Source organism: Varanus komodoensis, unplaced genomic scaffold (assembly GCF_004798865.1).
Source record: "Varanus komodoensis strain SLA01 unplaced genomic scaffold, ASM479886v1 scaffold255, whole genome shotgun sequence".
NCBI lineage: Eukaryota > Metazoa > Chordata > Lepidosauria > Squamata > Varanidae > Varanus > Varanus komodoensis.
The window spans coordinates 9,565-27,378 of NW_025335673.1; the positions used below are offsets into that span (position 1 = coordinate 9,565).

Here is a 17,814-nt window from a genome sequence, read left to right on the forward strand (position 1 = left end):
AATTACAACAAGTACTTCACTCCTCAATTTCTTCTTCTTTACTTTAGCTGTCCATGCAAGTGTTCAGCTGGTGGAATCTGGACCAGGGACACCACAGCCTGGGCAAACCCTGAGGCTGACCTGTGCCGTGATGGGATTCTGTGAAGAACAACCAGTGGGAGTGGATCCACCAGGCTCCTGGGAAAAGCCTGGAATGGGTGGGTCAGATCGACTGGGGTAGCAATCAGTGGAGAACGTACTATGCCCCGTCTCTCCAAAGCCGAACCACCCTGATTGCCGATGCCTCCAAGAACCAGTATTATCTTGAACTGAGGTCCCTGACAGCTACAGACACAGCCACCTATTACTGTGCAAGAAGCACAGTGAGACAAAGCAAAGGAGGAGCGGTGCAAAAAGAGGAAGGCGTGTGCTCCTGGATCTTTGTCTGTCAACAATTGCCTTTGTTCCAAGGGCTTGCTTTAAAAATGCTGCTACTAGTAATTAGATCAGCAGTAGCAGGGTTGCCAGCCTGCCCCCCCTTGGTCATCCTCAAAATCTCCTATGCAATCCAATAATGTATGTACTGCAGGAAGGAGACAGTATGATGAGGAATTGCAGTTCCCTGCAATGTACAGAAACTTCTCCCCCGTAGTAAAAAAAGACATTTTCTGGTTTCACTTTGCCGTTTCCACCAAACCTCTCCTGCTGATGGCACTGATATTGTCCACATGAAGCATGCTGTTCTGACACCCACTCATGGTAATGCATGGATGCTGAACACCAATGTGTGTGACTTCTCCAAGGCTTTCCATAATCTCTACGGTGTCTGTTTCTGGAAGTGAGGAAAGGTATATGGGCATAGCAGATGCATCCCCTTTGCTTGCACTCCTCCACACACTGCTCCTTCTGAAGGGAGGAAGCTAATGGGAGCTGCACAATACAGTCATCCTTGGGAAAAAAAAGATGGATCTGGGAAGTTCTGGTTATTTCCATTCAGAAAGAAACTTTTGTAAATGCTCATTTCAAGATGTCAGGTTAATAAACAAATTCAGCATGATATATGTGTGTCTAGAACAGGCTGTTCCAGTGAATTCTGAAACACTTGTAATTTTGATACATTGGGAACAATTAAAAAAGCGGTAGACACAATTATATGTTCGTGAATGTTTGGGAATCATGCTCCTCTCCCTCTCTGGCTGTCTCTCTCTCTCCTTCCTTCCTTCCTTCCTTCCTTCCTTCCTTCCTTCCTTATTGTTAGGAGCAAGGAAGGCTGTTGCTCTCGTTGAGCATTCCCTACGCCTGCTGATTTAGACTCAGAGGAGGGAAAGGAGCTTGGGGAGAAGCTCTTATCTCAAGGCCTGGCTCTCCAAATTTTCAGGCAGCCTATGGGAATAACCAAGATGTACAAGTATCAGGAGGGTGCGTGAAACAGGGCAGTTTCTCTGATGAGGCAGTTACAGCTTTCAACCCCATGAGGAAATATTGATGTAGGAGGATGGTCCAAATGGACAATTGGTGTGCAGGAAGGAGGAATGAAACAGCACATAGCTCATTGTCAATTGCTCTGAGTCTAAATGCACATGTACATCAACATAGAAACAGAGCGAGTCAGAGGGATCCCCTGGACCATCTAGTCTGACCCCCAGCTCCAACCAGCTCTGCTCATGACATGCCTACCATGTGCATAAATGAGATTTTAAAAAGATATTGGAAACATTTAAACCATTAGGATGAGGTTTCACAGTGGAAGTTTAGAATCATAGAATAGTAGGGTTGAAAGGGGCCATGAAGGCTATCAGGTCCAACCCCCTGCTGTCTCAGGACAGCAAGTTACACCAGCCCACTCAGATGGCTGTTCAGATTCTTTTTTTATCTCCAGTGTGAGAGAGCCCACTATATCTCTGGGCAGCTGGTTCCACTTTCTTTTTGCTCTGACAGTGAGGAAGCTTTTCCTGATGTCCAGCCTGAATCTGGGTTGTCACAATTAGAATTGGTTATTCCGTGTCCTACACTCTGGCATCAGCAAGAAGAGATCTTGACCTTCCTCTTTGTGACAGCCTTTCAGGTCCTTTTAAAGGGATACCATGCCTCCACCCGCTGTCTTCTCTTCTCAAGGCTGAACATGCCCAGTTCTCTCAGTCTCTCCTCATAGGGCAGTGTTTCCAAACCCTGGATCCTTTTGCTTGCCCTCCTCTAGACTCTTTCTAATTTTTCTGCATCTTTCTTAAATATTGGTGCTTTAGCTGTGAGAACTGAATTGAACATGGATGTGCAGGCTGAAGCATCCATTTAGACTCATCCTCCCTGTATGAGGGGAAAGCGTTTTGAGGGACCATGTGCCCAAATTTCTCCTGGGGGAGTAGATCCTTGCCAACTTTTTTCTCACAATGGGGCTCAACATTGGCAAGGAGTGTAGCTCAGCTCTGTTCTTTGTTCCAAGGGCTTTTGCCAAAATGCTGCTCTAGCCACACTGTCTATCTGTCACAATAACTGAAGTTCTCTGGGCCTGGAGTTTCTATTCTAAATTCAGAACACAGACAGAAGTAGTGTGGTGTACCACAATTCTGCAGGATTAGTCCATGTTACTATCCAGATTCCCAGTGAATTAACATTTGAGGTATTTGTTGTTTAGTCACAAAGTCGTGCCCAACCCATCATGGCCCCATGGACAACATTCCTCCAGGCTCTCCTTTCCTCCATCATCTCCCGGAGTCCACCCAACCACACACCCACTGCCCCAGTGATTCCATCTAGCCACCTCATCCTCTTAACCCTAACCTAACCCTTAATGCTAACCCTCTACCATCCCCTTTTCCTTTTGCCATCAATCGTTCCCAGCTTCTCCCATAAGACCCTCCTTCTCATTAGGTGACTAAAGTATCTGAGCTTCATCTTCAGTATCTGGTCTTCTAAAGAGCAGTCAGAGCTAATCTCCTTTAAGACTGGATTGATCTCTTTGCAGTCCAAGGGACTCTCAGGAGTCTTCTCCAGCATCACAATCCAAAGGCCAAAATTCTTCGGTGCTCAGCCTTCCTTTTGGTCCAACTCTCACAGCCATACATAACAACTGGGAAAAACATAGCTTAGACTATACAAACTTTTGTCGGCTGGGTGATTTCTCTGCTTTTTAGGATGCTGTCTAGATTTGCCATAGCTTTCCTCCCAAGGAGCAAGCATCTTTTAATTTCTTGGCTGCAGCCACTGAGGTCTACCAGCTGCAATAAATGAGAGGAGGACAGGGAATGCTTGTACATCTCATCAAGTAGTGGGCTCAGTGGCACGTTTGATGTCACTTTACATTACTGTGTGCAATATGTGAAGGGGCACAAATGGATTAATTCCACAGTATGCTCTAATGCCTTTTCTTGCAACTCAAAGAGCTCATCCCAGTCTCAATTACCACATTGCAGCTGAAGCTCTTCCTCATATAACCAGAACTGAAAAAGCTCCTCCATCAGCACCACACATGGAGGCAGTAGAGACCTGCAAATCACAGTTGGCCTTAGGAAATTAGAATTATTATCTAAAAATGGGCATTCAGCTTGCAAAATCATGCTTTCCTGAGCAGTTTGTTTGAAAGCTGTGCCTGCCCCTTGAGAGTTTAAGTCCCCAAGAGACTCTAACAGAATTATTTCTCCAGAGTTGAAGAATATCCCCACTTCCTGAGGAGCAGAAATAATTCCTCACTGCACAGATACATTTTCATCATCCTTGATTCACTGTCTGTTCTCAGAGTGGCCAACCATAAATATCCCATAATTTGTGTAGGGAGAGAAAGAAACAGAAGGCATACCCTGCATGTATAAAACCTGAGGAAGGCCATGGAGACAGTGCATCAACATGGAGACACAGGGTTCAGCAGATGGGAATTCAGATAATTTGTCTTGTTTTTAAGTCAATCTCAAATGAAGGCATGTGTAATCAAGAATCCCATAGGTTTCCCTAGCTTCCCAATGAGATGTACTCCAGTTTCTCATTGGTGGAATCCATGGAAACCATGAAAACATGAACCACCCAGAACTAGGTGCTTTTGGCACAGATATTGATGTCCCCTGGGATCAACAGGCTAGGGGACTTCAATAGTGCAACCAAGATAACTTCTGTCAGCATATGTAGGAAGATTGTTGGATCAAAGTATCAATATTATATCAGCAGAATCCCTGATCTGTCCCACTAGTCCATAACAAACACTCTAGGTCACGTGGAGAAGGAGACTGGATAGAGAGACTTAGCATCTCCATAGACCACAATAAATCCCATTCCCATGTCTCCTTTTTGTTTAGGGTGGGCACAAAGACACGAGGCACAGTTGGCATAACTTTCTCTAGGCTGATTCCACAATTGTCTCCAGTATATTTCTTCTTGCGTGGTATTTGGTGGAAGTCTTCTCTTCCTTGGTTGAAGAAGTGATTTAAAATTTCCCCCCTTTGGTCCTAAGATCCTGATTTTTCTCTCTTCTAACTTAATTTTAACCTAAATGCATCTTTGCCTCATGTGATAATCCTTAATTCCCTCACTATTCACATCCATAGCTATTCTGAGGAGTTGGTTATCAACTCCAGACCATATACATGTACAAAGAATTAGTGCCCATTGCGTTGCTCCTTTATCTTGTTGTATATGCAAATTCTCTGACAGCTTCCTCTTTAAATCAGGCACACAATCTCCCTCTGCAGATTACAGTCCAGACTCCTTCTGCCTTTCTGACCAGTATCCAGTCAATCTCCCTCAAATGAGAGAAGGAAGAATGTTCCTTTGGTTGCAATTATTTTTCTTTCTAGCAGTCTTTCAAGGAAATTTTCCTCCTTGTACATACAGAAGATGCTTTGACGCTCTGGTTTAATCTATGCAGAAGCCCTCTTTCACATGCTTTTCTTTCCAGGTGTCCAATCAGATGTCCAGTTGGTGGAATCAGGAGGGGAAGTTAAAAGGCCAGGAACATCTCTGCACCTGTCTTGTCAGGCATCTGACTTCACCTTCAGTAACTATGAAATGTCCTGGGTGAGACAAGCTCCTGGAAAGGGACTGGCATGGATTGCAAGGATATATGAAAGTGGGAGCATGCAGTTCTATGCAGACAAGGTGAAGGGGCGCTTCACCATCTCCAGAGAAAACCCCTCCAGCATGCTGTATCTGCAAATGAACAATCTGAAAGCTGAAGACATGGCCCTGTATTACACAGAGACACAGTGGGAGGAAGTGAATCTGAAGCCAGGCAAAAACTCCCCATGTCCCCTGGGGGTCCTACACTTCTTTTGAAGAGAAAATAAATTGTGAAATACTGAAACTAAGACAAACCAAGCTTATCATATCATTCCAAATAGGCGCTTAGCAGGAGATGAAGGTTTGGTCCTGATCCAGAACACCTTGCTAAGTAGCCATATATAGTATAGCTGGGTTCACGCATTAATACAGTTGTGTATAGGAATGGATGAATCTTGGATTCTGCAGTCCAGGGATTTGCCTTCCATGGATGGAAATGTTCTTGCCCTAGAAGGTGGTTCAGCCTGATTATGTGGGATTCTTTTCTTCCTCATGCTCTCTATAAGCCATGTAGAATATTCAGTGGATTGAGGATGGGGTTTTGCAGTGGAAAATGTTATCTCTACAGTACCAAATGTCATCCTTTTAGGCACATTCCAGGAGAAAAGGAACATTTTCCACCAAAGCACTCTCTTGGATTAATCTAAATTACCATCCCTTTCAGATGACATCTTGAGCATCTTTAGGAAAATTTGGGGTCAGTCAAAATGGGCTGACGTGGAACAGAGAAACAAAATGAAGGACCTTTGATCCGATGTTCTCAGCAAAATGTGAAAAGCAGAGGAAGAGGTCCAAATTCTTTTCCAATCCACCATAGTTTGGACCAAACCACACATTCCCAACTCATTTATTTATGCAGCTTGTTATAATCTTTCAACCCTCCCCTCCCCTTCCTCCTTAGGAAGTTCATGGAAAAACCACATCTGAATGAAAATAATGTTCACTCTGACGACTAAGGGTTCCAAAAAATTAATCTTAAAATCATTTTACATACTATGTCTGCTACAAGAACCTCATACATTTTTCCTAGTTCCCCAGATTTTGTTTTTTAACTCAACCCCATCAGCCACACCAGCATGGCCAATAGTGAGGAATGCATCCAGAGCTTTATTCCAAAAGTGGGAGGTTGCCAGATGGCATTGGTTCATAGTGGTTGGCTGATACATTGGCACAACAAGGTGTTCCTGGCTATTCAGAGGGCTGCTAAGTCTTTGGAACCCAGCATGGGTCAAGCTGGTTTGCCTCCAGATGGTGGTGGGCCAGATGCACAATGAGTGAATTCCTCTTTCTCTGTTCCAGCAAGGGGTCATGAATGTCCCCCTCCAGGTCTTGGTGGTGCATGCACTGGAAAAGACCTGGAATTAAAGACCTTTCTATTTAAACATCATTTTAATTGTTAAAATATATGATCTGGCCAGGGCAACTTCTTCCTTCTCTTTTCTCCTCCTATATTCTTTATTTACTTATTTTGTACTGTTAATTTTAATTTTATATTATTATGTTTGTATCTCAGTGTATTTTTTGTATTTTTGTATTTAATGGTAATTTATTATGTTCTATTGTATTTCAATGTATTTTATTGTGTTGTAAGCTGCCCCGAAGCTTCGGCAAGGGGCGGCATAGAAATGTTTAATAATAATAATAATATCCAGAGGTTGGCTTTGGGAAATAGATGTATGAGTGCTGCCAGCACTGCTGCAGAGGTTGAAGGGGTGGTGGGTCAGCCTGTCAGTGCTCAGACCATACGCAGCAAACTGCATCAAATTGGTCTGCAGGGCTGTCATCCCAAAAGCAAGCATCTTCTAAAGATGATGCACAAGAAAGCCTACAAACAGTTTGCTGAAGACAAGCAGACTAAGGACATGGATTTGTGGAACCATGTCCTGTGGACTAATGAGACCAAGATAAACTTATTTGGTTCAGATGGTGTCAAGCGTGTGTGGCGACAACCAGGTGAGGAGTACAAAGACAAGTGTGTCTTGCCTACAGTCAAGCATGGTGGTGGGAGTGTCATGGTCTGGGGCTGCATGAGTGCTGCCGGCACTGGGGAGCTACAGTTCATTGAGGGAACCTTGAATGCCAAGGTGTACTGTGACATACGGAAGCAGAGCATGATCCCCTCCCTTCAGGGACTGGGCCACAGGGCAGTATTCCAACATGATAACAACCCCAAACGTACCTCCAAGATGACCACTGCCTTGCTAAAGAAGCTGAGGGTAAAGGTGATGGACTGGCCAAGCAAGTCTCCAGACCTAAACCCTATTGAGTGTCTGTGGGGCAAAATGGAAGGTGGAGGAGCACAAGGTCTCTAACATCCACCAGCTCTGTGATGTCATCATGGAGGAGTGGAAGAGGACTCCAGTGGCAACCTGTGAAGCTCTGGTGAACTTCATGCCCAAGAGGGTTAAGGCAGTGCTGGAAAATAATGGTGGCCACATAAAATATTGACACTTTGGGCCCAATTTGGACAGTTTCACTTAGGGTGTACTCACTTTTGTTGCCAGCAGTTTAGACATTAATGGCTGTGTGTTGAGTTATTTTGGGGGGACAGCAAATTTACACTGTTATACAAGCTGTATACTCACTACTTTAATTGTAGCAAAGTGTCATTTCTTCAGGGTTGTCATATGAAAAGATATAATAAAATATTTACAAAATGTGAGGGGTGTACTCACTTCTGTGATATACTGTAAATCCATAGTCATCTTCCTCATTTAATAATATATTTTCCAAGAAAGCCAAGATATTGTGAATGCCAGATCTTCTATAATATTATGAGTATACAATCCCAGACTTTCAGCTGAGAGCACAAAATTATGCATTTCTACTCAGAAATGAGTGCACAGAATTATCTGATTTATTATAAAACCAAGATGCTGTAGTTTAGTGGTTAGAATGGTGGACTAACATTTGGGAAAAGTAGTTGAGACGAGACGAAATGAGACAAGACATATTAAAAACATATTTTAATGCATAAGTGCATGACTCAATAATGGGGATTTCAAAATCACATTGTCAAACAATGTTCAAAGATCAGACATATTTCATCTATTTTGTGTGTCTGTGTGGGATGGGGGAGATAATGAATGAAGGAATCAAAAGATAAAGAAGCCTGTGATGAATACTGGAAATGGCTAAATGTACCAGCACTTGACTAGTTACATAAAAATAAAACACAAAGAATTCAATCACATTGGTTCATTACTTCTTCCTCCTTATTAGACTTTGCTTGCTGTTCAGCTCAGGCTTCAGCAAAATAACATAACATTTGGGAAAAAATATGCAACCAAGTAAGCCAGCACTGGAAGCTAAGATGGAGAAGATCTCCACAGCCACCATGTATTTCCCCTTGGTGCTCAGGTAGGTGGGAACAAATGATAACCAAACACTGCAAAACACTAACATGCTGAAGACAATGAACTTGGCTTCATTGAAACTGTCAGGCAATTTTCTGACAAGGAAAGCCACCATGAAGCTGATGATGGACAGAAGTCCCATGTAGGCCAGGACACAGTAAAACATGATGACAGAGCCTTCGTTGCACTCTGCAATGATCTGCCCTGGTACAGAATGCATGTTCATATTTGGGAAAGGGGGGAAAGTTCCCAGCCATAAGGCACAAATGCCTGCTTGGATAAAAGTGGAGGAAAGGATCACAAGGACAGACAGCCTTCTTCCCATCCACTTCCTCATGTTTGACCCTGGCTTGGTATCCATGAAAGCCATAACCACAGTGATGGTCTTGGCTAATACACAAGAAACTGCCACACAGAAGATTGTGCCAAAAGCAGCTTGTCGGATAAGGCAGTTTACCCTGCCAGGTGGGCCAAGGAAAATCAAGGAGCAGAGGAAGCAGAGCAGAAGAGAGATGAGTAGAGTGTAGGTGAGGTCCCTGTTGTTGGCCTTCACTATGGGGGTATCTTTGTGCTTAATAAAAATTCCAAGCACCAAAGCTGTGACCAATGTGAAAGAAAGAGCAACTGAGACTAGGCCAATTCCTAGAGGTTCTTGATAAGACAAAAATGTTATCACTTTGGGGTTGCATCGGTCTCTGCTCTCATTTGAGTAATGGTCATCTGGGCATTGTAAACATTCATCCATATCTGGAAAAAGAAGAAATGATATTTTGTCAGTCACTGTGCCAACATTAATGGAAAATTACTCTGAATATACTATTAAATGTGATGTTGCAGCCCCAGTGTTTCAACCTGCTGAATCAGTATGCAAAGCCATTTTGTAAACCTTGTAACTTTGTGCATTAACTGCCAATCCATTGGGCATTGTAAATATTCATCCAACCCTAGAAATGAAGAAAAGATATAGTGTCCATTACTGCACCAATATTTACGGAGAATAAGTAAATCCTAAATTTATAGCATGTTATGTACAACCATGTACGCATATCATGCATGCTGGTGGATTACACTGCCATCACAATCTCCTTCCTTACATATACGTTAAGTATGAAAATATGGAAAATTACCATGTCCTGGAGTCAATATCATATGGAACTCTGACTTAGCATGGAGATGCATATATTCTAGTCATTTATCAGTTGTCTTCATAAATAGAGAATGGTCAACATTCAATACCAAAGCCATGGAATATATGGGGAAAACACATGTAATATTGTCAATAGAATCATTATGGACCCACAAACAATTTTTGACAGCTGCAGGTTTTTATCCTTTTTTGTTTCGATGAAAGGAGGTACAATTGTCATGAATGGACAAAGTTAAAGAACTGCAATTCTGAAAATTTTCCAATGGCACAAATATCAGGTTTTGTTACGGAGCTTTTATTTCTGAGTAATCACAAAAGCCTTCAATCTTGTACAAGTACTCAAAGGATATTCTCTCTCTCACTCTCTCTCTCACACACACACACAGAGACAAATTGATGATTTGATTCATGATGTCTATTGGAAAATGATTGTCTGCCTATTAATCCTGGGATTTAGAATGTTAGATGCCCTCTGTCATGCACCTGTCTGGTTGGAGATCTTCCCTTCTGGACATGGGTCACAACCATAGCAGCAAAATTTCTTCCCTTCCTGCTTTCTCTTCTGAAAGCCCAAGTTGCAGGAGTCACTGCAAACAGAAACAGGAAGCACCTATTCTTTAAAAATGATGGGAAATTAGATGAGATAACATAATGTTAGAGGAAAGTTGAACTGAAATGCAAGGAAATAAACAAATAGGTAACATGACTCAATAGAGAACATGGTATACCCAAATAAGCAAATGACCAGTACATTTCTGAACACAGCAGTCAAGACTCCAGCATCCCTTAATATCAATGGAGAATTGAAAACAGGAGAATATGCAAACAAGAAAACAACAAAGCCAGAGTGGGGTCAGCAAAACTGCACAAATCCTCAGTTGTTTTTTATTTTTATTATTATTATTATTATTATTATTATTATTGACGTTCAAATTAGATCACCTCCAAGTTTCTTACAACTACTTCTTCTTTATTCACCTTTATGTTCACCTGAGCAACACTAATAGAAGAAGGATGAAGAGGAGGTGAGTTGGCAAGGCTATGTGGAAAAGGAAAGGTGGCCAAAGGGAACATGCAAATGGGAACATGAAAAAGTGACAAATAGGCCCACATGGCTAAAAAGCTTAGGTATCCCATACTAAGCTGAACACATCAAATTCACCTGCTTGGGTGGGGAAACAAATAACAGCATTAGAATCACTATACAGGTTAAAAATGCATACATTTGAAAATGAATTAAATGTGCTTTTTAAAATGTGCACATTTTTATGTTAATGGGAGAAAAATGCATAGATTTAAAAGATGAAAACTGATGACAGGTTCATGTGAAAAATAGATTATAAATATATGGATGATTTATGAGAGAGAGTCAGCCAGCCAGCCCGCATTGTGATATGCTAGGGGCCCATGAAAGTATAAGCTTAGACATAGAATTTGCAGTATTTCAATGAACTTGAGTTTTGCTGGTCTTCACCTCCCTAGACGTGGTCAAGGTATTCATCAAGGGACATGAATAGGTATCATGTATCTTGATAACAGAGCATCCTTCAAGGATTCCCCACCTGGTTAAAGTTTCTGCGTAACTCCATCAAGTCTTCATGGATGATGAAGTGTTTTCCTTCAACAGCACTGGGATCCACCCTCCCAATTTCTACTTTAACAAAGGAGTTGTTGGAGAATAAAAGCATGCTAGTTATATCAAATCCAGTCACTATCTCTCCATGCTGGTTAAAAGACACTTCCTCTCCAGCTGAATTATTAAATGCAATTCCTTGAAGGTATGAATGCAACTAGTGGAAAGAAAAAGTAACAAAGAGTAGTTTTTTTAAAGCTTCCTTGATTTTTTCCCATCACTTTCAGGGATGCCCAGAATTTCAGGGTGTGTGACAAAACCTGCTTATTCAATCAGGATGGAGCAACTAACACTGACATATAATCTATTTCAATTTCTCCTACATTAATTGACAATTTACAAACAATGAACCATAAAGTACATCTCTTGTTGTGTAGCTGCTGGGTATGAAGATGTTGGTAAATTATTAGCACAATCTGCAAAACTAATAGAAGGAAAATTCTCACCTATCTGCACTGTGATTCCCAGCACAGAAAGGTCTCCTACCTACGTATATCTGGAAACTATGAGTGTGCCAGAAACAAAAGAAATTCCTTACTTAATCATGCAGACCAGGTTTGAACATAAAGGGATTGAAGCCCAGATTTTTCAGAACTAAGCCCTCAAACTGTTTTTCAGAATAGAGGAATCCATTCGATTTAGTTTCTCCCTCTCTCTATGGATGTGAACCATCCTAATTTTTTGTTTTGTTTTGTTTTTGTTTCCACTTGTTCTAATTCATGAAAATGAAGAACTGTGCAGTTTTTGTTAAAATTGGATGGTTCTGTTCTGAAACCAAACTCTCCCAGTCCCAAGTAAGAATTGTTAAATAAAGGTGGCAAACAATGCTGGAAAGGCACCCTTTCTACCTCCACAGAACAAAGTAAGGTTGTGTTTGCTTGTTTGTTTGATGCTTAATAAAATATAGCAGAAGTTTGGTGAGGAACATGTTGTCATATCCATTTTAATTGGAATGAAGACAGAACTCCTGAGATGTTTTCATAATCTGTTTATCAGAAAGTTTCATCTAGGAATCCAGTAAGTGTTTGGCCCTCTTCTTCAGCTTGGAACTTGCCTCTTCCTGTTGTCAACCTTTTTCAGTGCGCATTCAGTGATGCTGCCTGGTACTTGTTCTAGCCCGTTACCTGGAAATCACATACTGACATACTTCTAAAATTCCTTAATAAGATGTGACTGTTGTCCTGAATTATCTCAGCTGAATGCACAATCCTTTCACTGGCTGGGTCCACTGGCTCTCTGAAATTGCCTAACTTTTCATCCTCTGCCACAGGGCAAACATGAACTAGGTGGAAAGGCATAATCATAAGTAGCCCATTGTGAGCCGGGGGGAAATGACAACAAAAAACAAAGAGAAGAGGGAAACCAGTGACAAATGGATAAGTTACCACTTTCCAGAAAACAGTGTGTGGCTGAACTTTTAAGCTTCCACTTGTAGTTAGTCAAGAACTCATGTCCGACCCCTCACAACCCCATGGACAACATTCCTCCAGGCCTTCCTGTCCTCCACCATCCCCCAGAGTCCACCTAAACTCATGCCAACTGCTTCAGTGACTCCATCCAGCCACCTCATTCTCTACCATCCCCTTCTTCTTTTGCCCTCAATTGTTCCCAGCATTAGGCTCTTCTCCAGTGAGTCCTTCCTTCACATTAGGTGACCAAAGTATTTGAGTTTCATTTTCATTATCTGGCCTTCTAAAGAGCAGTCAGGGTTGATCTCCTCTAGGACTGACCGGTTTGATCACCTTGCAGTCCAAGGGACTCTCAGGAGTCTCCTCCAGCACCACAATTCAAAGGCCTCAATTCTTCGGCACTCAGCCTTCCTTATGGTCCAACTTCCACAGCCATGCATTGCAACTGGGAAAACCATAGCCTTGACTATATGAATTTTTGTTTGCAGGGTGATGTCTCTGCTTTTTAGCATGCTGTCTAGATTTGCCTCTTGAACACTGGCCAGGAGCAGACATCACAAGATCAAGAGCACAAATAAAACCATCTTTACACATCAATATACTCCTTCAGTTCCTGGAACTCCTCAGCTGATCCAGATGGCTGGGAAAAGCTGAGAGTTGCAGAACATTTTTTTCCTGTCTAAACATGCATTAGATTGTCCGTAAGTACATTCCCATTTGTAAATCCCAGTCTTGCATTCACATATGGCCAATTGGGATTGAACTGTGGAGCAAACATGGTTATAAAGCACTGAGGGTTCCAGCTACATGTTATGCATATTTGATCAGAAGTGTCAGCCCCATTACCCTAGTGACATTCTGTGGAGCTGGTATGGTTTGCTTTTCAACACTATTTTAAGTTTATGCTGGAAGATTTACTTATATAACCCTTTTGATTCCTTAGCTAATTCTAAGATGGGAGCTCCCTTGAATAATTTGGTGCATCCAGTGCTAAATCCTTTGCCACTTCTGACATGGCTTTGAGAAAATGGAGCTCCTCCATCTACTGATGAGGTTTAAAAGAGCACTGTTACAAACTTCACCGCACAGGAAAGCCATATGAAAATAGGACAGAGCCCACAATGTGGCCCTACATGATACCTACAGGATTCTAAACTATTGTTGTCAAGATGTACACAAATAGAATGAGATCTCATATTAAACAAAAATTCTCATCTGAAGACTCATGGTTTCATTTGTTCTAAAGATATACCCATCAGAATGTGAATACCCTCTTCAGTGATGGTGCCCCAACTCTGGAACACACTCCCCAGGGGGGGTTTGCCTGGTGCTGTTGCTTTATTCTTTTTGGCATCAGGCAAAGACTTTTTTATTCTCCCAATATTTTAACAGTTAATTGGTTTAATCCTTGTTTTTATCCTATTGGATGCAGTGTGCTGTGTGCTGTTGTTATAATTGATTTGCTTTTTGTTTTCTGTTTTTTGTAAGCTGTCCAGAGGCTTTTAGTATTGGGATGGCATCTAAAAATAAACAAATAAATACCAATTACACTAGGGCCATAAAAATGGAAAAACAAACAATTGCATAGTAATTAAATGAGGCTGAATGACCTTCTCCGGTTCAACTCTATGTTCTTTTATGTACAGAAGCATGTCAGTGGGTGTATGGGATTGGGACTTTTTTCATTGGCACCATGAGTCGGCATTGTTCTACATAGTACAATTCCAGGATCCCGCTTTTTCCTGTAACAAAACAGATTCTGCAAAGCATGATTGATCTCCTTGAAATTCCTTACCATGATGATGTTCTCTGCTGCTACTTTTGAACAAATTTTGGGCATATCTTTACCTAAAATTTTGGCATCATGTATTTATTTAGGTTTTCTATTCAAGGCCTCTTCTCTAACACTTGGTACATAAATACGTAACAACAGAATCACCTGAGCTACTGCTAACACTGTTATGTTAGTCTTGAATTCATGTCTGACCCATCATGACCCCATGGACAACATTCCTTCAACATTCCAATTCTTTTCACAGATGACACAGCTCAATGTTCTTTTGTTCAGATGTGACCACAGAAATAAAGTCATTACACCATTAAAATGCTACCTGCCAAGGCTGAAGATGGTCGAGATGAAGTTCTTCGCTGTGCACCATTGCTCTGAGCTTGGCCCTGGAGTAGTGCATGGAGTGCAGAGCATGTGCTATGGCATAGACTGCATTGTAGATGCTGTAGCTGTGGCCAGTCATACTCATTTCAAAAACAGTTCTGGGAAGGTTTTCCAACTTCTCCTCCCCAAGACATGTTTTATCGTCCTGTGTTAGCTCCTGGGGATTTGGACTTGAACATTCAAAAGCTTGTTCCCAGAACTCACAGAGGAAGTCATCTGCTTGTGTCCACTGAGGTCTTAAGTTCTGAAGGTATTTCTGGAATCCTTGAGGCTGCTTTGAGTGAATTGCAAAGGAAATTGCTCCTTGAAACATTTCTAAGTTCAATCTTCTTGTAACCCCTGTTACTATTAACTCATTCTGTGCTGTCATAATCCACACCTTGTCAACAAATGAGCTTTCCATATAGTCAGGAAGTAAGACATTTTTGAAGGTGATCAGCCACATAATAGTCATAGTATCACCATAGTTAACAAATGCTCTGGCAGTAGTATTCATGCAAGATTCAAACATATTTACAAACCTAATATCCTCTTTATTGTTAGTAAAGATTCGACCATGGCGTGGGAGTCTAATTGTGCACGCAGAACAGATTCCCTTCTCGGAGAGCAAAGGTTCGATGGTCTTCAGAAAATATGCTCCACTATCATCATCCACAATGAAGAGTCCAACCCAGATCCAACCCAAATGCTGAAGCAAGTGCACAATTCCTGAATACTCATGTATTTCATTAGGGACCATGCGGTAGAAGGAAGGGAAGGAAGTTGTATCACTTTGTTCTGGGGGGAATGCGCCATAGGCCAGCTAAAGAAAATATACATTACGTCTAGCCATAGGGTAAGAGAAATGATTTTTATGAAATGACTCATACTTGGTGTGGCAAGGTCCTTATTTCAGCATTTACATTTGATGAAAAATATCAGTGTTAAAAATCACTGCTTTTCCAGAAATCTAGCTATATTGTATTGTAAATAAATCTATCAAGGGTCTGTCACTCAACTTTGAAGTATATATTCCCCCAAACAACCTGAAGCTATTGACTCTTTCATTAGTTAGTTAGTTAGTTAGTTAGTTAGATAGTTTGTTTTAAACACTAAAAGAAATGTGGTTTACAATCAATTATACCCATCCATTTATTGGGTATACTAATCTCTCTCTCTCTCTCTCTCTCTCTCTCTCTCTCTCTCTCTCTCTCTCTCTCTCTCTCTCTCTCTCTCACACACACACACACACACACACACACACACACAGAGGGAGGAGATGTTTTGAATGATAGAGGGGTACTCTTGTCTCCATGCCAAGTTCTTACCTGTGGAATCTTGTAGAGACCTAAAATATCTGCCATGTGGAAGGAAGTATCAGAGGCAAATCCCCCAATGGTGGCCATTCGATTTTTCTGTGCACCACATTCATAGTTGGGTACAAACACATATGAGTTGAAGAGCAAGTCCAGAGTGGCACGATAGGTCATTGTCTCAAAGAAGTAGGAGTCATAGATGTGGAAGCCAAGGGTGACATTGGACAAAATCCAAGGATCTGTATTGATCTCACTTACAGCAAATGCCAAAGCCAGGAGGTGCTGATAGAGCTTGATCATCATGCTGCATGCAAAGTTTTACAAGATTTCATGGATGAATTATGTTATGTAATCAATTTTCCTTCAGAATGCAGAGTTGCTTTACCCAAAAAGACCTAAAGCATCACTTGATCTTGTGTAAATATGACTTTCTAATTAAGAAGCTGTTACCATTCTAAACAACTTACTGGCTGTCAAGATTAATAGCTGCGATGCTAGGGGACAGAATATTCACTTTGAGTTGTATACCAAAATTTGCATGAGATATGAAGTGTTGAATTTATTTTGGGTACATGCCTTAGCTCCCTTTAAGTTTGGAATGAAACCCAGAGTGAATACACAGCCCCATTTGCATCAGAATCATTACTTCTGCTGCTTATTTGTTCACCAAACATGTTAGACCTAAGAAGAACAAATCTACAGTTAATGAGTTTCCAATTCTCCTGTAGTAAACAACATGTATTCTATATGGTAACTGTGTGTTCAATATTATTCATGTGACAGTCATAACCAGGTTCTATAGAGATCATCAGACATAAGTATGGAATAAATGGTTATATCTGGGAGCTGATTTTCTCAATTTTTTGCCTGTGGAAGAATAATCAAGGGAGAAGCTTTTCACTGAATGTGAAATTTTCTCCACTCCACTCATCAGTGTGGTATGCATGGTACAGGCTCAATCCTTTCAGCATCAATGCTTTTTTCGTCACTCCTCCCTATGCCTGGGTACTTTGCAAGGGCTCAGGGTTCCTGTTCCGAGGCCAAATCCAGTTTGCTCAGATCCTTTCATTCCAATAACATGTTTACTTTCTTCTTGAATGTAAACACACACAACACAGAGAAACTCTTTTTATAATGGGAGGAACACAGCCCTGGGAAGACAATATCCTAGGTATATTATAGACCAGTTGAGGAACATGAGATAATTAAACAGAAATGAATGAGAAGCAAATTGCCTGGCTCTACTTAGAGGTCATTTCATAATTCTTATTTTCTACTACATCATCATCACCATCACCATCGCCATCACCATCACCATCACTATCTCCTGTGGTACAGGAAGTGGAAGAATAAGTTCCTTACAATGGAAAATCAAAGCCCTGCTCCTGAAATGGATGCTTCTTGAAGGTAGCTTCATTTAACATGTATAAGATATGGGAGGTGACACCACCAATGATAAGGGCCCCTGGCTGATACCACTGATGAGGAACTAGGATGGGATCATTCCCAGAGCATTTTGAGATATCTCGTTTGCATTCCTTGAAAGTCAGTAGAAGAAGTAATGCCAGAAACCTCTTCATCCTTGCAGAGGCAAACCTCTCTGGAGCAGATTTCCTGTGTTTGCTGACAGACTTGCTACTTGTCCTGTCTAGGTTTAAAATTTTGCAATGCGTAATTTCTTGCAGGGCAGGACCCTTTCAGTTCCCCTCCCTGACCCCACCTACTGCTGATTCACCACGGGTTGTCTATCACTTCCCCACTCAATGGACTACTTCCAAT

At 41.5% G+C, this 17,814-nt stretch overlaps 1 protein-coding gene across 1 annotated transcript; it reads right to left on the minus strand.

Moving 5' to 3' along the window:
* Positions 1–8,094: 8,094 nt before the first annotated feature.
* Positions 8,095–15,479, minus strand: LOC123024884 (vomeronasal type-2 receptor 26-like). Its single transcript, XM_044433078.1, has 4 exons — positions 14,679–15,479; positions 11,088–11,315; positions 10,009–10,135; positions 8,095–9,125 (listed from the first exon to the last, which is right to left on the minus strand). Exons 1-4 carry the CDS (start codon positions 15,477–15,479, stop codon positions 8,224–8,226), a joined length of 2,058 nt encoding a protein of 685 aa, XP_044289013.1. The 3' UTR covers positions 8,095–8,223.
* Positions 15,480–17,814: the final 2,335 nt, after the last annotated feature.